Source organism: Synchiropus splendidus, chromosome 5, assembly GCF_027744825.2.
Source record: "Synchiropus splendidus isolate RoL2022-P1 chromosome 5, RoL_Sspl_1.0, whole genome shotgun sequence".
In the NCBI taxonomy this organism is placed as follows: Eukaryota; Metazoa; Chordata; class Actinopteri; order Syngnathiformes; family Callionymidae; genus Synchiropus; species Synchiropus splendidus.
Genome location: NC_071338.1, coordinates 26,864,687 through 26,892,091, shown reverse-complemented (window position 1 = coordinate 26,892,091; position 27,405 = coordinate 26,864,687). Strand labels below are relative to the sequence as shown.

At 44.8% G+C, this 27,405-nt stretch overlaps 1 protein-coding gene across 6 annotated transcripts in view; it reads left to right on the top strand.

Annotated features, from left to right (window-relative positions):
* Positions 1-27,405, top strand: part of zfhx3b (zinc finger homeobox 3b) — a 309,986-nt gene that overhangs the window by 258,118 nt on the left and 24,463 nt on the right. For all 6 annotated transcript variants that reach the window (XM_053864694.1, XM_053864695.1, XM_053864697.1 and 3 more), the window contains one exon: positions 27,012-27,119. In XM_053864694.1, the coding sequence (XP_053720669.1) occupies positions 27,012-27,119 (108 nt within the window). The remainder of the gene's footprint in view (positions 1-27,011; positions 27,120-27,405) is intronic.

Sequence of the window (27,405 nt, the reverse complement as noted above, 5' to 3'; positions counted from 1 at the left end):
TACCTGCTCCCCACCTGACGGCTCCCTCAGGTGTCCCACACTTCTCTTTCGGGTCTTGCTAATGCTTCCTCAGCAAACCTCTTAAAATGAATGAAATGTGCATCACTCGAATGTCGAAAAGGTTCTGGCATGATGACGTACAGGCGACTTTGATGACGTGTGTGAGCCAGAAGTAACAGGTGGCTGAGTTCATAGAAGCTAGTCGGCCCACATTCAACCTTCAGAGGAGGCTTCAAAAAGGCGCTGACCTGCCATTGTGACTAAAAATGATAACAGAAAGGACACTTTTTCCCTTTTTTGAAAATAGATTTTGGTGGGAAATCCCTCCATTTTAAGCCAAACGTACTTTGAGAAACTTTTTTCCCCTGTATTTGGCTCCCATTATCATACTTTTACTATTAACTTTAGTTACAAATACACAGTAAGACATATTAAATGGGAAACAATTCCAAAGAAACACTAGACTTGTGTTCAGTGTTACACTTGAAATACATAAGATCTTTGAGCTAATGAAGAAATAGTGTTGAAGACAAGCAGGAGGAGTCAAATGACAGCAGCAGCTGCAACAACAAGAACATCCAGGAACAGATGCAGCTATAACAACAGTAGCACGGCCGAAATGAAAAAGCTCTGACTGCTCATTCAATATGGACTGATTGGAAAAAAGAGGGTTAGTGGTCAATTAACACTGTTGCTTTGCAGAGATTTGGCTTTCTAATCATTTTAACTCTGGCGGCCGCACAAAGAGCCTCCATTGTGCCTGGCTGCGAAGGGGAATATGACTTTCCCTCGCACACTTGCTGTCTGTGCTGTGCAGCAGCAAAACAAGGCCAGACTGAGAAGAAGCTTTGTTCCAAGGAGCCGGGGATAATGAAGCCAGCGGCCGGGAAATTGCGCAAAACAGTCACAGATCTGAAGCAAATCATTAGAGTACATATTTAGCAGAGTAATTAGGGACAATTAAGCTTCCTGCTTGCTGCTCTCCAAATATGTTAATGGCTGCATTACAGTGGACAAGCCAACATGTGAAGGGGAGAGAAAAAGGGCTTGCGGTTAAAAGGTTTGGGAATTTACTTTTCCCAACTCTTTAGCTAATGTCTGCGTGATGTCTGTGGCTGTGATGGAAGTGTATAGTGTAGTGGCTCCAGGCGTCAAATGCCGGCTAGATTTCTGCATGTCGGACCAACCGAGGAGTGAAACACATGTATTCCACTGACTGCATGACTATAACTTTTTCATTTAGTCAGGGCACTTGCTTTTCCTCCTCTTGGTATGAACTGGCTCCTTGCTTGGGCACTTCTGTTATCCAATTCTGGAACTTAACAATTTTAATCGAATTACAGCGGGGACACTCATACTTCATTGTTTATATAAATTCACTGTATTATCTCGGAGTCTACACCCACAATGTCCAGTCTCAACAGCCGTCCGAGTCACGGGACCCTTGTTGGCTGGGCTAATGTTTGACTCCCCATGTGTCGGCTTGTCCTCTGGCTGTTTTTGTGGTTTCGTCGAAGTTGGCGAACTTTCTCTTGCTCTGGATTTCCGGGTCACCTTGACAGCAGTTTCCTTTCTGTTGGATCCGTTCTGGTGACAGGGCTCTGCCAGGAAGTAAGTCAACAAGCCAAAATAAAAATATTCACAGCTAAAAACACAAGACTTAGGGGTTCCATTCGAGGAAAGTAAGACAGCCACAACGCTTCTTACCATTTAGCCTCGCGTAGGAATAAAAGCTTGCATTGTTTTAACTCTTCCTCTTCCTAAAAATGTGCTGCCTCAGCAAGTTTCATTGCGGTCCTCCCTCCATTTGTCTTTTTTTTCACCCATAATCTGTGGGGAAAACAAAGGAAGCTTTAGAGGGACCTCAGCCTCACAGCTGCTCTTTTGTGCAGTAATGACTGACTAATGTCCAACTGCTTCGTCCCATTCACGTTGTGGAGCCTTCGGTTAGAAAGAATCATCTCAGCACAGAGAGGATGTGCTCACACTTTGAAGTTATTTGGGCTGTAAAACTCTTTCTAACGTGAACTACCAACATTGAACTGTGTGCAGTAATTCTGTCCTCAGTAAATATCGAGAAAAGTTGGAAATAAAGTGAACAATGTGCCACGTAAGGTGCAAAATCTAGCATCATCCATGAAATGAATTGTATGTTTTTAAGCTCAGAGATAAATTATGACATTCAGCTAACCTGACAGATCATCACAGTGCATGGACGTGATGTCTATATTTTTTACAAATGTTACTTTAATGGATACAATTCTGAACAAGTTGAGAGTTCCTGTGATATATATATATATATATATATATATATATATATATATATGTGTGTGTGTCTAATGCATTTAAAGGACACATTACATTGGACCTCAGATATGGAATTTATGTTGCTGCAGAGTGTTGTTAGAAAGTTTTTTCCTCTGAAGGAATGCTAGAGAATATTCTTGAGAAAACAATGAGAAAACAAGTGCAAATTCCAAAGATACCACGGTGATGTTAGGTAGGAGCACACAAAGTACTCGGATCGTACCAGTACTATTGATGCACTGACTCCGTAGTAAGACTGAAAATTGTTCGCAACATTGTGGTTTGTGATTTCTATATGTTTCTCTGAGTAGGGAAATATGGAAAGCACACTGACAGTGCAGATTAGCTGCTGCTTTAAATCTGCTTCAGTCACAGATGGCAGGCACTTGATCGCTGGGCTGTGACGGCTTGGCTCTGGATGCAGGAGGAAATCCCTGTCTGCAAGTGGAGCAGGCAGGAAGGAGAAAGCTGGAGAAAGTTATTGTCTGCCGTCTGTGTAGATAGATAGAAGCGGCTAAGTAACAGCAACGGCTGCTTCAAGCTTGACTGTTTATTGCTGTTGTTTCATTCGATTCTGAAATATTGAGCTCAAGTTTGCAGTTCTGAGCGTTGTTACATGTAATGACCAATTTCTAGAGCGGAGTGTTATTAAATGGAAATGAGACAAAAGGATGCATACAAATGACTGAATAATAGTGCCATTCAGAAGCAGATCCGCTGCTGGCTTCACTAAAAGGGGTGCACTTTCAGGGTCAGACACCTCATCACAAGACCTGTCCTGACAACAAAGGTGATCCGGCATATCTCTCTCTGCCTCATGAATAATTCTCAAGTGTTTAAAAAAATGCAACGTTGGAGTGTGGCATGAAAAAAAAAGGCAAATATACAAAACTGGTTCTCATGATGGATTTTCGGGGAAATCCACCAGTGCTTTAATTATTTGCAGTGGTGAATAGTCACTCTGTCATATTCAGATTTGGACTTGGCTGCCAACGCGTTTATATCTTCAGCATCCTCTCGACACCTGAGGCATCTCCAGCGGAGGGATCCCAACCATGACACCAGCCAACTGCACACTTGATTTGTGGACCAGCAAACCCTTCCTCTCAATACACAGAACCAGTCGCTCGACTGAGACCATATCAACTTGATCCTGTGTGAGACACGTAAAAGACACCTGCATTATTTGTCTTCTCCCTCCGTGCCATATTCATTACTCTCTTATCTTGAAGTCCCATGACAAGGCTAAAGCACCGAAATCCTGATGAAATCTCCGATGAGCCGAGCCACGCTCTCATATCGTGCGAGATTCATATTCCAAACTTCCGCTCCTCCTGGACAGTCATTCCTGGAATGTCCACATTAATTCCTGTCTGTTAAAATGCAAAGTAAAGCCTTCCAGAAACAGGATATTGTAGCCTCTAACCACTCTTTTCTGCATGCCACATTATGGGTATCTGGAAGTAAATTGCACTGGCAGACACTGCAGCAATGCGCTTTTAATAAAGGCGGTTATTGCCCCTATGATTCCGTGTGAATATAAGGATGAGGAGTGTGCGGGCCGGGATGAGCCGGGCCGTCCCAGAGGGCCAGCAGCTCAGCCAGGCCTCCTTCAGTCGCCTGCCGCCTAATCCCTATCCGAAGGGCATCTCGGAAATTGTTTGCTGTCCGCAAAACGTGCCAGGAATTTCATAAATTCATTACTTTTCATTTTGAAAAATATTAAAAAGCCCAGACGTTTATTAAAGCGCCCGATGATGCCTCCATAGATTCTTCTGATTCTTCCAGCGTCAGCATTTATATAACCCAGATACATAATACAGACCGGTGCCGCTCTTCTGTGTCCAGAGCTTCTATGATCGGTAGCAGCATTTCTCTCGAGACAGAGTGATGGAATTTACTCATTTCAAGTCACAAAAGAAAGGGTTTCAGTGTTTTGATGCTTTTGTCGTACATGATCAACTAGTCCCCTAAATGTGGGAGCGTAATGGGCCCTTCGCCTGTGTTTACACGCTCAAGTACAAAATATATATAGATTTTTTTTCTTTAATTTGGATTACTATTTGACTATTTTACTATATTGCACTGGAAGTATTCCCCCGTTTTATTTCCGTTCCTCTAGCCCCATAGCTATCAATCTTCATAACATATAATATTATAATATTAAATGACTTCTTTTAATGAGTCTTCATCCTATTTATTGTCGCTAAAAATACATGATTAAATATAACAAAGAAATGCCTACAAGTAAAGGTCTTTATAATCGGCAATACATTTCACATTAGTTCAGTTACCAAGATATGACTCACTTTAAAAGCATCCAATATTTGTGATTTGTATTCAGTATCTTTAGATAAAATGAAACAATACACAGTGTAGAAGCAAATAATATTGTCTGTTATATGCCCCCCCAGCTGTGGACCGTCTCCATAGATGAGCGTACACGTATATATGTCTGATCTGTTTGTGCAAAGGATTGCTGTCATCTAGTCCATTTTGGGAGGGAGACTGGCAGCGCATTATAATATTGGTTTCCTTCGCTCTTGTCATTACCAGACACTCTCCTTGAAAGCTGATCCAAAAGATAGACAGTCCATCAGGAGACAGTCATCTCATTTGTACTTACTAAACGTGTTAATGAGTTCTATTTTCAGTCCTGGAGGCTTTGCTGCTGGATATCAGAGCTGAGGAGGTGAGCACTGGCGTGGGCTGCCGGAGTGGCGGCAGAGCAGTGGCCCTCCTGACACCCACACCAGTGACCACAGATTCCATGGGGGCTGTCAGTCATGCCTCAGAGTGTCAAGTCAGTGGTCAAGAAGGAGACCAAAGGAAGCAGAGTTAGAGAGTTTATTTATGGAAACATTGACACTGGAGATCAATTGTACGTCAGAATTAAAACAAAAGCAACTGCAACATGCTGCCATTTCATTGTATCTCTATATCCATAGACTACTGACATGAGTCCGACAGTAACCCCCATAAAATCTAGTTTTATGCAGCTTGTCTCGGCGTGTCGAAAACAGACGCAGAAGCCTTGAGAGAACCAGACTGAGGTTGCCATCGTACGTATTTACCGTATACCTTACTGTAGGATGCGACTTTTAAGTATGCAAATTCACATTAAATATATATTTTTTCAATGTGGCAGTGAGGTTAGAAAGTCGGCGGTAAGACGGCTGCCATTAGATGGTGCTACAGTGATCTGATTAAGAGAACCCCGAAACAAACATGCTGTTAGCAGTCGATACTCCTCACCCCACGGTGCCTCATTAGCACTTTGTAAACACTCTAATTTGTTTGTGGCAAATTGCGGATGGAGTTATCTTGTTGGGTGCATTCTGTCTTTCTTTTTTTTTTTTTAATTTTTGAAATATTTAGCGGTTTTCCCTGCATGATGCTTACTTCGACATCCCCCCGAGGCTCTCAGCATGGGCTGGTCCGCGGTATTGATCGTCTCAACTATGCCAGGTATTCTAAGAACCGATAAATTGTTAAACACTCAGATCGCTTCATTTGTTACTGCGTTTGGGTATCGGGCGAAGCGCTGTCAGACTTAGTAGCTCAATTTGACCAGAGGCTGCTTCAGAGAAGAATCGGGGGCTAAAGTTTGGGAACTATCGAGTCGAGGCTCGGAAAGTTTTATTTAGCCATTTTTAATAAGGCTGTTGTGGCTCCCCCAGAGAGAGCTGCTGGATCAAAGGCCATGATCCGTGCTGTGCATGAGTTCACCCCGGGTCCAACAGACACCATCCCCACTGACAGCATAAACAAAACTGAAAAGTGCAGCATGCGCTATACACATCAAAAATACATTTGAATTATGAATAAAAAGTAAAGTAGCGTCCAAGGTTCACATGCCGCGATTCATTTTCTCCCGTAATAATGACATTTGAGCAACGAAGCCCGAAACACGAACCCCAGTGTTCCACCAGGAATAATGTAACGCTGCTCCGAGCCCACTTATCTCAAGACTGCATCTCTCTCTCTCTCTCTCTCCTGTATCTCTGAAGCAGCCAGGCTGATGGCAGAGTTGAGAAAGTCCAGAAATATTTCAGTAGTGAACCTGTGTATCCTTTACCTGTAGGCGTCAACACCTATTGATTCACACTGTGCACGACCGTATGCAACACACCACCAGAGGATGGTGAGAGGATGAAAAGAGCTCTTTATTTTTGTAGCGCTCTATATGGCAGTGATGCAAGGATTGTACATTAAACAAAACTTTCTGAGAATAGTGGAATATTTTCTTGCCCCACTCCTTCCTGTGCAGCGATGTGTCAGAAGACACTCCAAAAAAAGTATTTTGGGCTTCATTTCGGCTCTAAAAAAGAAAGTCCGTCTTACATTCCGAAACGCGAGTCCGAGCACTTGCGAGCGTGTGACATAAGTCAACGTCAGTCTGAAAGACAGGTCGACAGGCTCAGGCTTATTGGCGGTGGCAGGGGGGCGTCATGGCAAGGCAGAATTAGGGAAAATGTCCTGTGTTTTTGTCATGTTAAACTGCGCTGAAGAATCTAATTGGCCGCAGGAGCACGAATGGCAATGCCTTTTTTGTTTAAGGGCCTCCGCAGTCACTTTGCGGGAACCATTGTGCAATGACCACAATGGCATTAGTTTGTGCTTCTCATTCACTGGCGCTCGGCAGTCAGCTCATATCCGTTCCACTCTGTCTACACGCTTCACTTCCACACTCCACCAATGAACTTGCCCCCCTTTTGCGCTCGCCTCAGTCCTATCCTGACTTTTCCTGCTGAATCCTACTTTCTCTGGGAGTCTTTCTTCACCTAACAAATGTTGACAGTCTGTGTTTTGATGTCACCAGTCTCTCAAATATGGGCTTCCGGCTCAGTGATTTAAATGTCTTATATTCACCATTATATCGTGACATAGTTCATAACTGAATGAATTGTCAAATTGTTAAAAATATAGTGCTCTCCAGTTGTACGTTGCTTTAAATGTTCTTGTCGTTCCATGAAGGATGAGCGGTGACTTACAAATATAAAGCTATCATTAAAGCCCTCATTGGATTGTCCTGTCCCATAAAAGCCATGTTGAATTCTCACTTCCCTCATGTGCAAAGTGCAGACCTCTGCCTCAGTGGAGTCGCTGCTGCAGCAGTAATGGCCCTCTGCTTGAGAAGGTCCAGTCATGCGTGCTAAAAAACGGCTCCAAGTCACTAACCTAGCAGTAATCTTGTGGGCATTAAAGTGTCCTTTTTTCCTCCAAAGGTCGTTCATAACTTGGTCACGTTGTTGAGTGAGAGATATTGATTGATTAATGCATTAAGTGCTCACAATCCATTAGGTTCTGTTAAAGAGACTGGAAAGAAGACTCGCTCTTTCTCACCATGTTTTTTTCACCTTCCCCTGTCGTTCAAAGGGCATGATTTTTTTCGCTGGCAAAGTGTAAGGGACAATGCTCGGATATCTGCCAAGTAATATATTGAAAAGAACATTGGTTCTTATAAGCGTCAGTTCAATTACCCTGAAAAGCTTGAGAAGAATTCGCTGCTATGTTAGCCTTGTGCTCATCCTGACCGGAAGAGAAAGGCTGTTAACCCAAACCGTCTTCGCTCACTTCAACATGACAACTGAAAATATGCGGTTGTCTTCAGTGTTATTCATAAAAGCCTGGACTTCGGCAACTTTGACAAGGACCTCTGCTCCCCATTGCTCTTACTTTACGGAGCTTTCAGGATTAATTCTGATGTTACGTATAAAGTGCTCATGTTCAGTTTCGGACCGCCATTTGACGACTTGACCATCAATTGACAGAAGTAAAGAAAAAAAAACACAGGGAAGCCCTTCGTAGTGGAGTAGACGTCAGTGATCACTGGGCTGCATTAGGGATTCATAGCGCTGCACCATCTCTGCATCTTTCATCTCCACGAGGGCCCGCTCCATTAGGATCTTTTATCTTTGTGCTGATGGCTGCTCTTGATAATGGGGCTGCCGAGAAATCCCAAAAAGTAGAGGCAAGACTCAACTTTGATTCGACTGACCCTCTTGAGTCTTACAGTAGAGTGCAGTATCGCAACACAACTCATTTTGTCGGGAGTTTTAGTTGTGTGACATTTTTGTGCATGGATTTTCTGGTCTTTCATACTGAGATTTGATAAGATTTTATGTATATTTGGGATATATCTATATCTATATATCTATATATCTCTATATATCACAAAAACACAAGACATGTTGAAATGTTGATAATGCTGCTGAAACAAAATCGGGAGTACTTCTAATAACCCTGTTGAAATGCAGTAATGGTTTTCCATGCTAAAATTCATTGACATATTTGCTTTTGGGCATGCAAACAAAAAAAAACCACATCATGTTACAGTAATTTATGCAAGCCAATGTTTCAATAATCATGAAAAATATTCGCACTTCCTCCTCTGACACGTCGCTGTGGCGCGGCAAATCTCATTTCCAAGGCAGAGCGGAGGAAAAAGGACTGAATAATCATTGTGTTTAATGCTCTGGTCATAATCCCAGGTTTTACGATGGTTTTCTAATGATTTTGTAATGATGTTAAATATTAGTAGAGGGTACAGTCATAATTTGAACACAGCAGTCTTTTTTTTTTCTCCGGCTTTCACCACTCTGTGAGCACACACGACTGCAAGTCCAATGAATATTGCGGCGGGAATGAGATTTAAGAACCATCCCTTTTGGTGTTACTTTGTTTCTCATCTTCCATAGATCCTTATTGTGCTGTGCTCTTGAAGCCTCCACCCCAGGTGGGAATACAAGTAGGGGCAGGGGCCATTTCATTCAGCGCCACTGTCAGTCCAGCCGTGGAAAAAATGCTCGACCTGTCCCAATGGGAAAAACAGTGCACTCCTGGGATGCATTAAAAAATAATAAATAAATAAAACGGTGAGGGACTGGAGGAGCCAAACACTGATAAAACTGTGTGGGGATGAGCACAAACTCCAGAAGTGCTGTCACAGGAGACACAAGCTTGGCCTCTGATGAGTGACAATATTGAGCAAAATATGTATCGAGACAAAGGCTTTGTCTCCTTCCTGCGCCTTTTCAATGAATTACACCTCTCCACCCTCCGCCCCCCAGCTTTTTAATTAAATGGCTGTGGCTCCATCTCTCTATCCGTAGCTCCCCATTACAGAGGCGAGATAAGGGATCGCTATCTGTAGCATGTTAAGAAAGGCTGCTGGGCAGCCAAGCCTCATGAAATTTGTCACAAGATCTCATTTTCCTCATTGCCAGACGTGATGCTTATAATTGATGTGGAGGCAGCAGTAATTTATTGGCCGGCCGCAATTATCATCCCCTTCTAGCAGGGGGATGTGACTGCAATTTATATGTGTGAGTGTGTGTGTGTGTGTGTTGTTGGTGTGTCTGGGGTTGGGGAGTGTGACATTGGATAGTATAAATTAACAGAAAAACATGCTTCTCCTTATCACGGGGTAAGTGTTCCCCCGAAGAATGCAAATGAGCGAGAGGCTCCGTATCATAAACAATATGTGTCTGTTACGCGTCCGTGTTTAGCTGAGGTGTCGAGCCTGTCAGGGTGCCAGCTGGACTTTTGCACACAGCCAGGGGGTTGAAGGGTAACTGAGGCCTGGGAGGTAAGGGGTGGGGTGGGTCAGAGAGGGTGGGCCTGAGAGGCTGAGGGGGCTGCTGGTGCAAGCCTTTGTCCACTGCTCCTCCGTCTGTCCTCTCGCTTCATTTTCTCATTGTAAAATATTGAAACCCCCGGGCTGTGTGTTAATAACGTGGCTGCCTGGATGCTGAGATGCTAAATGTATATCTGCTTTTCTGCATTGTCCTGCGACAGTCAAAGAAATCCACTGTGGTGATTTAACACTTCAACAGTCACAAAGTGCATAAACAAGAATTGCCAGGGGCTTCAATAATGTCTCCAAGTTTCGCTCTGCTTTCAATCGCATCCCAGCGTGCTATCAGTGCGATGACACCAAAATAAGGATATGCTAATGTGTTAATATTGGAACATTATGGTGTCAAGACAGCGCGCGGCTGCCCAAAGCTTGATGGTTTCAGGGCTTGTGTTCGACTGCACACTCCGAGGTCAGGTAACCCAGATGGCATGAATAGCACCGTCTGGCCGCCAGTGTGAAATGTTTGAGCACTTTTGAGTTGTTTCACTTTTATTTCTACTTTTATTTGGACTCAGTGGTGAAGATGTCGGACTGTATAAGCCCATGCAAAGCAGTGAGTATCGATGTCGCTGCCACACATATGCAAAACCTGTGGCCAGAGTTGCACAGTGCAACACAGTGATGACTATTGTTCAGTTGGGGAATAGCAGAAACAGTTTGGAGTGAAAGGGAAGGTCAAACTAAACTCACTTTTAATCAGTTTCCCATCCTTTTCGATGAAAAAAATCCCATATTCATAGCAATAGCCAAATGTTTCGTGCCGTTTTGTCGTTCCCTCTGTGCCGTACCATCCAGGTGCAAAGTTTTCTTCCTCACCGGGGAATTTCATGGTCCATTTTAGCTTCTCATTTATTATTATTTTTGGTATTTTTTTTTGTTGTTGTCAAGCCGTGGTCAGGTGCAGACGGAGGAAGGAGAGGGCTGTCACCAGGAGGTTCTTTGAACATGTTTGTTTTGTCTACCTGCATGCTTGTTGTGTGCTGTAGCCAAATTAGACTTTCAAATCAAGAAGCCAGTGGGAGTGCGAGCATCTAGTTTCCTCCTTCCCTTTAATAATCATCCCTGTTTACTCTTTGGGAAGTCATCTTAATGTGTTTTTTTTCTTCCTAAATGTATCGTCGAAACAGGGAAAGGGTCTTTAATAAAGCCCGCCGCCATCCAGCATTGCACTGGGGAGAATTGTGTGCAAGCAATAGAGGAACACCCACAGAGGCGCGGGGCAGGGGGGGTGGTGGGTGGGCTGCCGCACTGCACCCTTCATGCTATTATCTTTATGGCATAGCAAAACATGCTTCAGGCAATCAGCATGAAATTGTTAATTGCTCGGCCCACTTGTGTGATGCACAGGGGAGGGGGTCTTCTGGGGTCCTGCCATCGAGGGGTGTCCGACCGACTGCCTGCCTGCACGCCCAGCGTCTCCCTCACCATTTAGCATGTGTCGATACGCATTCTCATGTCCTCCATCTGACCTTCTCCGGAGAGCTGAGCGAATCAACTCAGGCATATTTTGTTTATGGTGGACGGGTTGTAAATACAGCAGACTGTGGAGGTCAACCATTGGCTGTTTATAGTCGTAGTTTCAAGTATAAATGAATTTAGAAGATGAAATTATAGCAATAGAGGAGGAGGAATCCCTTTAGTTTATATTCATATGTGTGGCCTGCGTTGTTGTTGAGCCTCCAGAAGAAGACATTGGGTGATGAAAAATGCAGATGCTTATCATATCTAACATACTAGCGCTAATGTTCTCTACAGACAGGGTTATTTAGGGAGGCATGTGCAGTCATTATGTTGGTTCTGGAAAATATGTGCCAATCACCGAGACACGTTTAATTGAAGTTTATGAAGAACACCTCATTGTTCCACACGCTTCGCTGTAGGTGACAGTATGAATAGAGGTGTGTGACTGCAAAACTTCTCCTCTTGCTGAAGGTCAGCCGACACTCGAGTGTATTGCTTCATCTCATTTGCCAAACTGTGAAAGCAAATGAGATTATTTGAGTTGTTCCGACCACTGACGCCTGTGTTGTCATTGCCATGGCCACGTGTGGAAGCCTAAACCCTTTTCCTCATCTTAAGAGTTCGAACTCAACTGCTCAGCACTTTGGAGCTTTGTGAGATGGAATCTTCCAAACCCACAACACAATGCAGCACTCAGTTATTAAAACAATCGAAAGAGCTCTAAAAAGCATTAATATAAACAGTAAAGAGACTTAAAAATCACTGTATTGTGCGCTTTCTTTCCGGCCTTTGTCTGGACCTCAGAAAAAAAAGGAGGATTAGAGTTGTTGAAAGTGTTGGCTACGTTTGTCGAACAATGAAAAGCAGTCCTTGCAATGTTGCTTGTACGTGGTAATGAACTGATGTCCTGTTGGAAAGACAATGTGATGGCTGCTTACCTTTCTTTAGTTGCAGAGAATGAGATTGCAGCTTTTCTGAAAGTCACCGAGCCACATCAGTCCTTGCTTAAAACCCAAAGCCCGGCCCTGGCTGGCTATTCGGCGCGCGGAGGTTACGCGTGTCGCCATATTAACGTGGCCCGTCATGTGCGTTGATCGTCTTAGGTTCGGAGGAGGATGAGCGCTGTGAAGGTGTTGTCTTCAAATAGGATTTGGGCATGTGAGACATCCTTCGTTGGGCGATATCCTGCTCCGAGCAGCCACTTTCTTATAGAATGATCTGTTATTAAGCAAATGAAGTGCTGCGGGCCCTACGGTAAATCCCTCCACTTTGTCATGGTGTGCTCTCAGTTATCGCTCCCCGCTTCCTTATTCAGATGTTCCGCACATTTCACTACCCGGGACTTCAGCCCGCCCGTCCCATATTTTTATTTAATCACCCTTTTAAAACATGTGCGACACAGGAAGTTGTAATCAATGACTCCTTAAAAGGTCCATTGATCTTATAAAAGGAAGTTTAAAACAGGGGCTTTTCCTCCTGAGTAAAGTTAAGGGCACGGCACATAATCAAAACCCAGCAACTCCATTGACTCGCCACTAAAACGCTTATAATTGATTTACCTTCCGTTTTTCTGGTTGTAGGAGTTCATTTCTGCTTCCGTCCTTGAATATATGTTGAGGTGAAGTCAGACTCGGGGTGACTAGTTTGCTTCCCTCTGGGGTTGACTGCCCGCACATTTAGGTCTTTTAATGACTTGTTTTCATTTGAGGCAATGTGTGTGTGTTTTATACGCTGAAGTTACTCACACAGGTGGGATACTGTACGTCTCACGTCCAAGTGTCAAACTAGGAGAGACATTTATTGTGAGTGTCAGTTGAGTCAAGTCATTGCTTTGTGCAGGCAAGTCTCAAGTCAAGGCGTTTTAGTTCCAAAAGTATTGAAGTGGTGCGTCCTCAGAGAGTAAGTCTTGCATTGACCAAGATCCTCAGCGTTCCTCTTTACAATTAACCGTTTTTTATTAAGTTGCTGTAGAATATATTGGCGACATGTTTCACAGTCCTGCAAAGGAAAACAAAAGGTATGAAAACGCCCCTTTTTATCATCAGCTTCTGAAACGTCAGCTCTTGTTGAAACTATATTTTGCTCTGCAAAACAGCTGGAACTGTGCAAAAAGGTTATTTATTTTGTGTGCTTTTCACGATCAGTTGAGGAATGAGTTGCGAAGAATAGAGGTCTGTTTCTAGAGGGCAGACTTGTAATGAGCAAAAAAAGTAGTTCCATTTTCTCCCTATTTATGCACAAGTAAGATCTGACTTACGACCTGCTTGACTTACGTCCCTGAAAACGCCACTCTGGAACACCGGCTGATGCATGCGTCATGTGATCATACATACAGGTTGCCAGAATGGCGATGGGAAATCCCTGTTACCAAAAAAAAATGCTGAATATTTTTTATAGTTTACATAACAATGAAGAAAGCAATAGTCAATGTATGCAAGTCCCAAGTCACGGGTAGCAAGTCAGAGCCACCCTGACTATCTTTTTTCACTGTTTGTCAAGCAGGTCCTCGATATGGCGACTGGAGTCAAGTCACTCAACTCCAGTCCCCCATCTCTGGTTGCTAGACTGCTGAAGTCTCCAAGGGCCGACTACATTATATATGTTTTACTTGCTGCTCTCAGCTTAAGAGTACTGACAACTATTTATCGGACTAACTGATCGAGTCCTCACGCAGACGGATCCAAGAGAACAGAGACAAAGGGGACAGTTGCAAAAGGGGAGTGGGAGACAGCAGGAAACAGCAACTGCTGGACAGGAATTGATTGCATTAATTGATATGCCAATATGTAAGCTTGTTACATCCACCATTGCTAAGGATGATGGCTAACAGGTCCGACTGATCAATGGAACCAATAAAGGCTTCAGCCATTAATGAGCAATGTGGTAATTAATGTTATCCCTAAACCAATTACCTCAGGCAGTCGTACACGCTATCTCCATTTATTCTGCTGGATTTTAAGAGTTGGGATGCAGAGAGGTGTGTCAGGCGGCGTTTTCGCTTGGCATAGCACAAAGACTGTTCTGCGGAGATTGTAGCAGAATTGACCCGTGATAGCTGGTTGTTTAGAGACGAGAGTGGAAAGAGAAGCAGGTCCTTATTTTCTTGTGTTTCAGGTGCTGATGTTAAACTGGCCGGGGATCTGTTGTGTGAGCTGCACACTCCAGAAGAACAGATGTAGTAGCAGTTGTAGCTTTTTCCCATCACGTGTCTGACTGCAAGTCACAAGTCACCATCCTACTCACGTTCTTTACAGCATCCATAACCCTCTTTCTTCTCCTACTTATCTGCGTATGTACTTTATGTGTTGCTTTGGTCCATTTTAAAGTGTAGGATGATTCATCTCCTCCTCTTTAACTTAGAGATGTGCATTTGTTTTCATGTATTTATTATTTATACGTTTTCTTGACGGTGAAGTCATGGAGTTAAAACTCTGAATAACTCCGACCGCACAACCGTTTAGCACGTTGGCATTCCAACCATGTACTTACTGATTCATAATTACTATAATACAACGTGGAACAATCGCTGCTGACTCGGCGCACACCCTTCTGTTTACTTAAATCCAGTTTTGTTTAACTACTCAGCTGCCTGAATTTGAAGATGCTGAGGTTCAGGGAGTGAGCAGGATGGATAGGATCAGGAAGCAGTAGATCAGAGGGATCAGGTTTTTGGAGGTTAGATGGAGATGGTTTGGACATGTACAGAGGAGTGAGAGCCAGTACATTGGTAGATGAAGATGTTGAGGTTGGAACTGCCAGGCAGAAGGTGGAGAGAAAGGCCAAAGAGGAGATTGATGGAGGACATGAGGTTTGTAGGTTTGAGAGAAGAGGAAGCAGTAGATCAGAGGGACACCACATGTCAGGTGTTTAGGAGACAAAGTCAGAGAGGCTAGATGGAGATGGTGTGGGCATGTACAGAGGAGAGAGAGCCAGTACATTGGTAGGAAGATGTTGAGGTTGGAACTGCCAGGCAGAAGGTGGAGAGGAAGGACAAAGAGGAGATTTATGGAGGTGGTGAAGGAGGACATGAGGTTTGTAGGTTTGAGAGAAGAGGAAGCAGAGGACAGGGTGAGATGGAGGAAGGTGGTCCACTGTGGTGATCCCTAAAGGGAGAAGCCAAAAGGAAAAGAAGAACAGAAGAAGACTCAGTAGCCTAAAATGTTTTCATGTGGATGAAGCAAAATGGAGAAAGAAGAAAGGAAAACAGCTGCAAAACGCGTTGAATCTGCCACCGCTGAATGAGGCAGTCATTGCTGAGGTCGACTTGAATTTTCTGTTGATGTTCAAGATGTTGCTTCTGGCTTCCGTTGGGTTGTTAGATGTATGTTGTATTTAATCCATGAATGTGTGTTGTTATTTATACTTCTAAGTATCCATTAATGAGTCCCTACAAGCATGCCAATGTTTATTCAAACAAATGTTTCCACTTAGAATGTGAGGCTGTAATGAACATGCAAGACTAATGAGTTGATGGAAAGTCATTCATGTCTATTGAGTACACACTCCGCAGCGCGATAAAGGCGAGAACTAAGTGTGAGATGATAACTTATTACTGGGGATGGTGAAGAAAGGCCCATCTGTCTCCCTGCCTGTTACCGAAGCCTTAATCGGGACTTACAGCAGGGCAGGCTAAATAAACAGTAAGTAAGTTGTCTCGGCTAGAGGAACGTCAATGCCTGCAACTTGCTTAAGCCTTTGCTCTGAATGGTTCTGTATTGACCCCTGAAGACCCCCTGAGAATTCCCTAATTGAAAATTAATATTGAATCAATGCCGCAGGCCATTTGCATATTGATTACAAACATCCAGGAAGGCACCGAGTATGTCTGGGATCAATAGGGCCCTTCTGCAGCAGGGCGAGTGCACTACATCACATGGCAGCTGCCTGCTCCTGAGGTTAATGACTGCTGCTTGTTACGGAGCTTCTGTCAGGTAGAATCCAGCTGCAGGGTCTTTCTTCACCGCAGCTCTCTACAGGTGCACTGAGCGGGTGGATGCAGAGGAACTGGGTGAAAATGAAAGCGTGACATCAAGTGAGGTTTATTTATCCACTGGCTTCTATATTTTGCTCAGTGTAACAGCTGGAAATGCGCAAAAAGGTTATTTATTTTGTGTGTTTTTCACCATCAGTTGAGGAATGAGGCGCGAAGAATAGTTTTTCAGGTTTTCTAGAGGTCAGACTTGTAATGAGGAAAGAAAGTAGTTCCATTTCTCCCTATTTATGTGCAAGTAAGATCTGACTTACGACCTGCTCCACTTACGTCCACCTGTACTTAAGACCACGGCCAGCGGATGCTTATTTCTTTTATTTGTATTCAATGTCTGGCAGTATCCCAGCATCTCACACAGTGATCTACCACTACAGTAGTACCTATAACCCTCGCGTCGGCCATTTTGAATGGCATTCCAGTCCAACCTGACTTACAACCGGTTGGTCGGAATCAATTCCGGTCGTAAGTCGGATGTTACTTACATTTATTTTGTGTGTTTTTCACAATAAGTTGAAAAAGAGGCACAAAGAATGGTTTTTCATGTTTTCTAGAGGGCAGACTTGTCATGAGCAAAGAAAGAAGTTCCATTTTCTCCCTATTTATGTACCTTTAAGTTGATTTGTAAGCAATATAAGCAGCAGAATACGTGTCCATCAGTCCGTCTCTACAGGGTGGATGAGATAACATGTAGAGTCACGTTTAAGAAAGTCTGGCTGTTTCGGAGGCGAAAATGGAAACACGGCCGGAATAAATGCACCCACTAAACGTGCATGGTTCTCCGCAGCCACGGGAGATAAGAGAGCATGTCTTGTGTAAATGTCTGGTTGTAGCTCATGTCCATTTTCCCTCTCACTGCTGCCCCCACCTCAACAGCCCTGGGAGCTCGGGCCTGCAAGCCGAGAATGGAGTCTGGGATCCAGACAACCAGGCTGCATCTGATTGCTTCATTACTGGCCCTTTCATTGACTTGGTTGCACTGAACTGATGAACTGAGGCAGTGGACAAGAGCACATAATAGGGAGAAATGAATTCTTATCACAGCCTTCTCAGGAGGCCTCTGGTCCTGGCCGGAGCCCACGGAAGCCCAGGCTGAATGGAAGGGAGGGAGGGCTGCGGGAGTGGGCATCTGACAGCACCCTCTGGCCAGAAGCTGGGTTTCCACCAAACACATGATGGAGCTTCAGCACGTTTGACTTAAGCTCACTGGGGAGGACGCCTTGGCTCCTCCGAGAGCCACAGCATGGCTTGTTTTAATGAACAGTTCGGTGATTAGCGCTTGTTGTTGACTGGTTACTGACACAGATGACAAAACATTATTCAAATGGATTATTCCTGCAGTCCTCTAGAGGCAGACCTTTGCTAGTTAGAATCCCTGGTATGAGCCCCATGGCAGCACCCACACACACACACACACACCAGCGGAATGAATAATTAATTCTGTATCTTGTTGGGCTCTCACCCATAACTCTCCAAACTCTGGCTAATGAGTGAGAGGAGACTTGTGCGAGCGCGGATATAACAGCAGTTAATACAAAAGCAACCGCAACACTAACAACCTGCGCACAATGACGGCGGATGTGAGAAAGTGCGCGAGCGATTTAGCAGTGCTGGTTTCATCCAACCGCCAAAATGCTTGATCCCAGCTGTCATAGGTTCCTCATTTATGACTGACCCGACTGCATCCTGCATTGTATTTTAAGATCAATGTAACATTAAGACAGTCAGCAGACGTGCCAAAACTCTCCCTCTGTTTGAGTCTCTATATATATTGGTGTGTGATTCGTCGGCCTCCCCTCTTCATCATGCATCCATCGACTCCCCTCCATCCTCCCCCAGCGCTCACTATCATCACCTGTTCACTCAGCACAAAATGGATGCTGCAAAAAGCCAAATCATTGCCCCGAGCTCTGAATTCCGCAGGCGCTCGAAGCGTCTCCATTCAGAGCAGTTGACGGCGAGCTCACGTTTTCTGGTGACATTAATATTGTGCATACAGTATCAGATTCCTCAGCTGTTGTTATTGTTTTCCGAATGGCAGGCGTGTCATCAGCTTGACGCTTCTCTGTTTCTGTCGGCGTTGTGGTTCAGCCAGAGATAACTAAGTAGCAGTTCAAGCTCGACGCGTCGCTCCCCAGTGAGCGGCGAGATTGACAGTACAGTTAAAAACCGCGATGAGCACTCACCTTTAACGATAACTGTGGCACGGTTGATAAAGAATGCCGTGTCTGCTCGGAAGCCATCACCATCAAGTAGGAGAATATTAAACACTTTTGCCTTGCGTGAACTGCGACGCCAAGCATAAGGCTGCAAAGAAAACATGACTGGTGCAGCGGAGAGGAGGCACTCAGCTGAAGTGGTCGGACTAGTCCTTGTGAAAAAGCTGGGAGCCTTTACGCAGGGCAACTGTGTAGGCATTTCTCATCGAGTGTCATTGGAACACATTACATTTTTAGATAATTCAAACACGAAGTCACAGGAATGCTCGTGGCATAAAGTACAGCGCATACATTGATGTGTTTCAACGTGCTTTCCGCTTCTTAGTATTGATACAGCGTTTTGATAAATAAAAATGTGTTTAGCTGTGCAATACAGGAGGCTGTGATGATGAGGATAAATCTCGCTTTTTTCCGCAAGAATAAAGCCATTTTCCTGAAGAGAGCTACGGTTCAGGTCGGACAGTTAAACAGCACTAATCCATGCGGAAAACTCTTCAAATTATTGTCTGTATTTAGAATTTCAGATCAATCTCCAGGTGTCGGACAAGTCACAATGATAAAGAGAACCCTGGTTTCAGAGGTTTCTTTACACTTTAAAGTGTCCGCCCTTGACATCTCAGTCCGATATGGACGCTCAACAAAAAGTCTGATGATGCTCTCTGTCATTTTTGTTGGAGTTTTCCAAATGAAAAGGAATTAATTTGATTTCAAACCAACCAATCAGCTCAGGGGTAATTACAAAGCCACCAAATGTGATAGTTACATCCGAGGGTCGAGTCAGAGGTTAATTGCAGTAAAATATTGCCTGCAGACTTTTTGGCCCTAAACAAATTCATATAACCTCTGCAGACATGGAGTGAAGCGTTAAATACCGAAAGCCTATGTGCGCTGTACGATAAGGGCTGAAACATGGTGCGAGCTGTGTCACTCAAAAGAGAGAAATGAACACGTTTGGAAGGGTTAAAAACTTTTCAAACATGATTATTTTCCACCAAATTACAGTGGAAAACAACTTATTAGTACGGCTTTAACGACAGTAATACAAAAAGCAATTACCATTACTTTGTAGCGGCGTCTGAAAAAAGAAATCGCCGAATGAAAAAGATCCTCTGACTGCTGCTAATGCTAATTGTTTGGGGTCCACACAGACATCTGGTTGTACTTCATTTGTAACTGCTAAATGCTGATCAGTTAGAAAGGCTTTTACAAGCTGTGTCCTAAGTGTGTGTTTTGGGGACTGTCTTGCTGCCAGAGAGTCTGATAGCGCTTGAATTATTTATCTATCAGGCTGCCGGACGGTCGTCACGGCGACCTCGCCCCCGTAGTGTTTGTCTGGCGACATCTTCCTCCAACAGTAGCCATTAGCAGACCGGGGCTCGGGTGCTAATGAGCTGCGCGCATGGGACCAGACTGCCTCCAAACCCAACTAATGCACAGAACATCCACTCTAAAATAAACATTTACCATCATCTAAGTACAGAACTTTATAATTGGAGGGAGGAAAAAAGAAAAAAAAACAAAGATTGAAACAGATGGTAACAATCAGCCGGTTTCCTATTAAGGAAAAATGTCAAGCGCAGTGGTAAAGCAATCGTCTGTGTGCATCCCTTTGTTGTCCTCCCTGACATTGAAGGCTAATTTTTCATGGTTATTTGAACTGGAAAATGAAAGAGAGGTTTGCGATTATTTCCTATAAATGACAACACAATCGCATTACGCTTCAGTACAAACACGGAGGATATTGCCTTTTCATATTTCATGTGAAAGTAATGGATGGGCTATGCAAAGAGGGGCTGAGCGAAAGACAAATGGTGAACGAGAGTTGTTCCTGTTTGATTTATATTAGAATTGGATGTAGGTACACAGTGGTGGCTCTCATGGATGTTTTAATGCGCCGAATGCGCAGCGTTAGCATTGGATTTCTTTAGCAATTAGCTGTGAGCAACCATCCACGCTGGTTGTTAAAGCAACAGCTGCGTATTGTAGCTGCTCGGCTCTCGGAAAAAGAAAAGCATTTTCTGTACCTGCTTTGACTCTGACTTGGCATTGTGCAGCAAAGAATCTGTCTTTTCCGTCTACACATGTGCGAACAGGGCTAGTTGTTTATTTTTAGTCATAAAATAGGAAAACATGGCTGGTGAGAAGGTTAAACTATAATATAATATAATAATGCAACCTGCCCCCTGGTGGTACACGTGATAAATAACTGTACAAGTAACATCCGACTTACGACCTGCTCGACTTACGTCCACCCGTACTTACGGCCACAGCCAGCGGATTCTTTTTTTTTAATTCAATGTCCGACACCGCAGCACGAAGCAGCCCTACAACGCGTACGACAGTTACGGCAGCACAGTATCCCAGCATCTCACTCTCACACAGCGATCTACCCTCGTGTCGGCTATTTTGAATGCCATTCGTCTTACTTCCAAACTGACGGATGTTACTTGTGTTCCCACCACTCTTTTGTACGGTCATAATGTTTTAAAGGCTCAATGCTCAAGCTAAGAAGTATAATGGTCATGTGAGCTGCTTGTCCATATCAAACACCAATAGTTGGTGTCAGAAACTTCATGATTGATAAAGAAATAAATAAATATACTGCGCCCAAAACAGAAATGGTGAATATATTCTTCGAAACTTTCAATAGATAACACCCTTCAGTGGTGCCCCGTATTTTAAAATAAAATTGATTAGCAAAATTGGTATTCATAACCTTGACAGATTCTGTTTTATCTCAGCGCACGCTTTCATAAACAAACAGCCGTCCAGGCCCTGGGCTGTGGACCCGCTCCCGTGCAGGGCCTGCCCGCTGTAAAGTCTGATGCAGACACTTATCTCTGCGAAGGTTGCAAAACAAACAAAAAAAAGGACAGCGATTAAAGTCTCTGTCAGGTAAGAAAGTGCGACCAGAACTGTCAGCCGGACCCCAACACGCGCCGAGGCAGGCAGTACATCCAGCCATGGTAGCATTGATTTTCTGAGCTAATACCTTCACAGAACAGTCCACTGGCAGATGGATGCACTACAAAGATATGCAAATGCTGAATTCGATAAATCGACAGGCTGAGATCTTTTTCAGACAGAGCTGCGTACTGACCCGCAGTGTCTCGAGGAGAGATAAGCAGATAAGCACCTGTTAATAGACACAGGCGTATAAACATGTGTGCACAAGTCTACACGCACCTGTTGGCTACCTGCAAAATATTATCGATAAGACGATTCCTACAACACCTCCTTAAAGGCCGCGTCGGATCGACTCCGACCGCCGTGTCTGTGTGCGCTGAAACAGGACTTCTTTCCAAGGGTTTCTAAAGAAATGCTTTTTTTGTCTGTAAATCCTGGGTTTAATAACAAAACAAACAGCGGGTACAGTCATATTCTGTGTGCTTATTAGTCAGATATGAAACAGAAGCTCCTGGGTATATGTCATATATAATAGATGTGGGCTGTCTTGTTAAGCCCAGCAGGCTGTATGTGGCTGTGTCTCTGCGGAGAAAGGCTCTGAAGCTTCGCTCTACCTGGTAATTAAAGAGAGTTTGTGGCAAAAGCCAAACATCAGGAGAGATGAGCTATGAACAAAAGCGTTGTGACAGTTTCAGGTTACGTGATTTTTGTGTCCCTTTTTTTTTGCCAAATGAAAAATCAATACTTTTTCCGGGTAATACATATTCAGAGTGTCCACCGTGCTTCCGCCCTGATGGAGAGAGGGGTTGGGTGTGGTGGTGGTGGTGAAGGGGGGGGGGTTGACTAGTGAGGGGAGAGTCGCCTGTTCGCCTGTCATAACTGTACCATCACATTTTCCGACCCACTGGTGAATATTTCAGAGTTGATGTGACTGCCCTTCATGACAGCAGTGGTGTTTTTCTTTCCTTTTTTTTTTTATTTTCAAGCACCCCTTCAGCCTTTTCTCCTCCTCCTCCACCCATCCCAATTCTTCTTGGACCCTTTCAATAGGCACAAATAGGTGAAGACATGGTACTGGGAGCAGGAGGGGATAAAAAAAAAAGATGCATTAATAAAAGAAGGTTGATTTAAGAGGAGGCAGCGGTGGAAGACGATAAGCATAAATGCATGGCGGGGGGTGGCAAAGAGGCAGAGTGACTCTTTGTGCGAGACAATATCCCTCAGGCAGAGTAGATGGGAGCGCACTGCCCAGTGATATTTTTGCCCCCCATCCAGGCTTTTAGCCCACCACCCTAGCAGGGAAAAGTACAGCGGGCTTCTTCCATTGTGGACATAATATGAGTTAGAGAGCGGCCATCACCCTGGAAATACAAGGAAGTGTGTGTGTGTGTGTGTGTGTGTGGTGTCAGCGGGGGCAGAGGAGTGAGCAGTCCCTGAATGCTCACTCCGAACGCTGCTACATTAACCCAGATCCTCCTCTCCTTTATCACTCAAGTAAAACACAAAGAGAGTAGAAGTAGAGCGCCGTGCCCCCCCACCCCACACCCTCCATCTTTCTATCTGTAATGTATCTAAACATGCCGTGATCACAGGAAGTGTTTCGAATTACTGCCCGTTCCCTGGAGATGATGCTTTAATAACACTTCTTCATTTACACTTAAATATATTTCCAGTTGTGATGCTTCAGAAGGGACTTAAGAACAAGCTTTAAAAAAAAGAGGTGTGTTTGGGGGTTTGATGAGGAGCCGCTGCCAGGATAGCAGAGGCGCGTGGAGTGTTGCTGTGATATTGTTGGAAAGGCAGTATGAGCGATCGCTGCTGTTAGTGATTAACTTGCCCTTTTAAGTTTTTTTCGTTATTAGCTGCCCCAGCCGCACACCCCTCCTCCACCTCCTGCACCCCCCCCCCACCGTCATCTGCCTACCCCTGAGCCCCATGGAGACACAAAGTATTCATTCACGTTGGGTTCCCGAGGTCACGGCAGGGCCAGCGGGGAGAGGCCAGAGTTCCCCTCTGTAGACAGGTCAGGAATCTCACACGTAACTCCGAGGTAGCTTCCCTCTGCTCTCTGTGTGGACGCGGGTGGGAGAGTGAGTGCGGAGATGCTGCCTTCTGAGCAGAACTTGAGGGTGATTGTGCGTCCGCTGTATTGTCGATGCGTCTCTGCTGAAGTGTGCGGGTCTGTGGATGCCACGCTGCGGTCGCTCCTAACAAAAGTGCCTCCCGTCTCCGGCTGGGTTGTGGGCATGTTTGGTTTTTGTTGCGGTTTTATGAGCGGCAGCTTGCGGACAGCTCTTGATTCAGGGTTGGGAGTGTTCCTGCATACTGAAAAAAAAATTGGGGTAGGGGAGGGTGCGAAGAAGGGAGGGTGCATATGGGGTTCAGAGGTGCTGATATGAGGATCGGACAATGCATAAAAGCCCCCAGCATGGGTCCTGTGTCTCATTGTCCCGTGGTAGCCTCCTGTCACTTTCATTTTGCGCCCTCTAGTCCAGAGTCAGGCCAACTTTGATTTCAGGAAGGGGTGCATGGGATGATGTGGGGTATCAGAGGGGTATTTTTTAAAGGCACAAGAAGGGGAGAAAGATAGTCTGCCAAGTGTGAAATAAGATTGCGTTTTTATCCGACAGTGTGGGGCTGAAGAAAAGAAAGCTGTCGTGCCCTGCGTAGGAAGGAAGCGCACCTCTGACATACATGCAGTTGTGTGACACCTGGTTCCAATGATAACAGCCTCAATAATCATAATGAGAGTAATGAGAGCTTAGACGCACCACTCCTGGCTGGAAGTCTGGAGAGGAGCAGGGCTCCACAGTCCCAGTCGGGGGAAGCCTCAGCACCTGGTCCGCTTCTCCAGGACTCCTGAAGTGTGAAGCAGGGAGTGGAGGCTTGTTCTGGGCAGATGCTGCTTGTGCACCATGAGGTGGAGGTGGGCCGGAGAACCTTCTCAGGTAGGACCGCCGCTCTGCTCCGTCCAGAGAGTCCGCCACCATGGCGGTGCATGTGCTGTGCTGCTGAGGCCGGGGCTGGAGGAGGAGCCTGACCTAGTGAAAGATATCCAGAGTGACTATTATTACTTGCTGCTGCTCTTCTCTACAGTCTGGGAAGGAATACTGGAAAGTGCAGTGGTTACCATCAATTATGTATCAGGCCGTTTGTGCTTGTCAGTCTGATCAGCATTAGTGTAATCACTGCTCTTCAGGGGAAAAGACGGCGGCTCTCTCTCGTCTGAAGGTAAAATCTCGCTGTTTTCAGTGGCTCGTCGTCACCGGACGTCTGTTTCATAGCATCTGCTTTTGTCATCTCCACATATTTCTTCTCCCCCCCCCCCCACCTCTTGTTCGTGTATTTCTCTCTGTCTGCTCAGCCCCTTCCCCCCATGAATCATTCATGTGTGTGAGCAGTACGTTGCTCTCTCCCGGCTTGTGTAGAGTGACACCTATGGGCCTGCTTGAGCCGCTGCACTCGCAGGCGAGGTGACGGAGTACTCCTGTCCTTGTGTGTGTGTGTGTGTGAGTGTGTGTCTGCACGTGTGCGTCTGGGCACTCTGTGACGGGAGAGGCCGTTCCCCAGTGGGTGACTGGCAGAGCAGGACTGATATTTATACGCCGGCGACAGGCGCGCGTAATCTCTGTGTCGGCCACGGGCTTATTTAGCTCGCATGATTAGATGAATGGAAGTGTTTCATATCATTATATTAGAGCGGTTAATGAAGACAATTAATTAGAAGACAGCCTTCAGGCTATTGTCCTTTACATATCTGAGATTTGGGTTACAAATGGCCTGCTGCCATGGCTTGGAGTGGCTCCCCTCATCTGTTCCCAGGGTGGATCTACGGCTTGGGTGCCTCTTTGCTGCTCCTGCTCTCAGGCCACTGCTGACCTTTCATGACTTATGATTCTGTGATACCGTCGCAGATGAGAGGAGCGACGCGCACAGCACTTAAAGATATAACACGATGAATTTCTGCATACATTACAAAGCAAAGTGTTGTAAGTTGAATGTGTCAAATCTGCGGAAGAATTCAGAGAGCAGGAGGAATGTTAGCAACGTGAAACGGATGAATATCAGTCACTTTTGGCAGAGAAGCAGCCTGAAAATGTGTTGAGCTCGTGGTGTATTTTAATGTGTAGGTGTGGACGTAAAGGTTCATCTGGAGATTCATTTCTGCAAAATCCAAATTACTGCTGAGTCGTGGAGAGCCGCTCTATTTGATGGTTATTTGCTTTTGAAACTGTTACAACGTGCTGTTGATGTGCAACGTCATCGACTTCATCACTTGATCGGGGAGGCTGCTTCCTGCTGCATACAGGAAGTGGAATTTCTTTCCATTTTATTCCTTTCACCTCAGCATTGCTGCAATAATTGACCGCTCTTTATTATGCTGCAATGCTCACTGGCTCCAGGACAGTATATATGCTTTCATGTTTGCTTCAAACACGGTCATTATTATAAATATATATTGAAATATTTATTTATTTACTAAGCTCAATGAATTTATGCCCATAATAACTGTGAATAAATGACAATACGAATGCTCTGACAAGTCACATGGTGTAGCAGGTCGGTCAAAAGACCACAGGATTTTAAGGGCACAGTGAGCGCATGCACTGGGAATAAAATCTTTCGTGTTTAACAGGAGCAAGTGTTGCGGATAATGCAGCATCATAAAAGTGGTTTGGGCTGCGGCCTGTCATGTGGCGTGCTCAGATTGGAAGTGTGTGATGACTGCAGGGCTGAATGCTTGAACAGGATATTTCAGTAGCTGTTGCAGCATTGTCAATACATCAATAGCTCATACTGTAGAGACCTGAGCATGAAAGCATTTTCACAAGAGCATTTAAGTACATTTGCGGAGAATTAGCTGACTTGTGTAATAACTGATAGGCCCTATCGACTGTGGCCTACTTTACTGTTGTCGAATCAATGCGTTGCACGCGAGTCCCTGTAGTTTTAAACAAAGTTAACAGACTGAGGGGAGGTGCAGCGGCCGCTGGGGAGAAATCATTTTTTCTTTTTATTGTGTGATTTTGCTGGGCAGTATGCATCTCACCAAATACCATTATTGGACATCCGTTTCAGAACGAGTGCCTGGACGTCCATAACATGTGTTCCGATCGACTGTATTGTAGTGTGTAGTCTAGCTCACCCACAGTCTGGAAAACAGGTATTTAAACATCAAAAAATAAAGGAATAAATTGTGAATGGTCGACTACGCCAGGCTAGTGCTTTAACTGCTCGGAGGTTTTGGCGAATCAAATGATGTTTTGTGGTTTGGATTTCATCTTTGAGAGTATTAAAGCTCTAGATTGAATAAATCATTCAAAGACAGAGACCAGATCAGCTGAACCTTACAGTGGTGTGTCAGCAAATGCGGTCGCTGCGAGGTCCTGTTGGAAAAAAAAAAAAAAAAAACACTGCCGTCCCTTTAAGTGCAAGTCTGATGCTGAGGTGATTTACATACCCTGTTCCTTCTCCCTCCCCCCTTCAGGAGAGCTGAGCGAGGATGTGGAAGCTGTTAGCGAGACCACCACAGACCAGGAGGACCAAACCAAAGACAGAGAAAGTGGGGGGGAGAAGGAGCTCACCAAAGGCACAGGTAAGACCTCTTTTGTGAACCAGATCTAGGAGGTAGTCCTGTGAGGAAACAGGCTGGTGCCTGCACCTGGGAGCCGTGTGGCCTTGTGTCTGACTTCCAACAAATCAAAACAGAAATACTCACCTTTTGGTTGACACTGTTTGAGAGTGCAGTTGCGCTCAAGAAGCCTTTCCGGGGACCGGGGAAGTCTATTTTTTTCTTTGGCATCATTTCACTTGGGATTTATGTGTATTTAGTGTTTGTATACCAACATTGTGTTTTATGTTTGATAGGCTTACGCAAAATG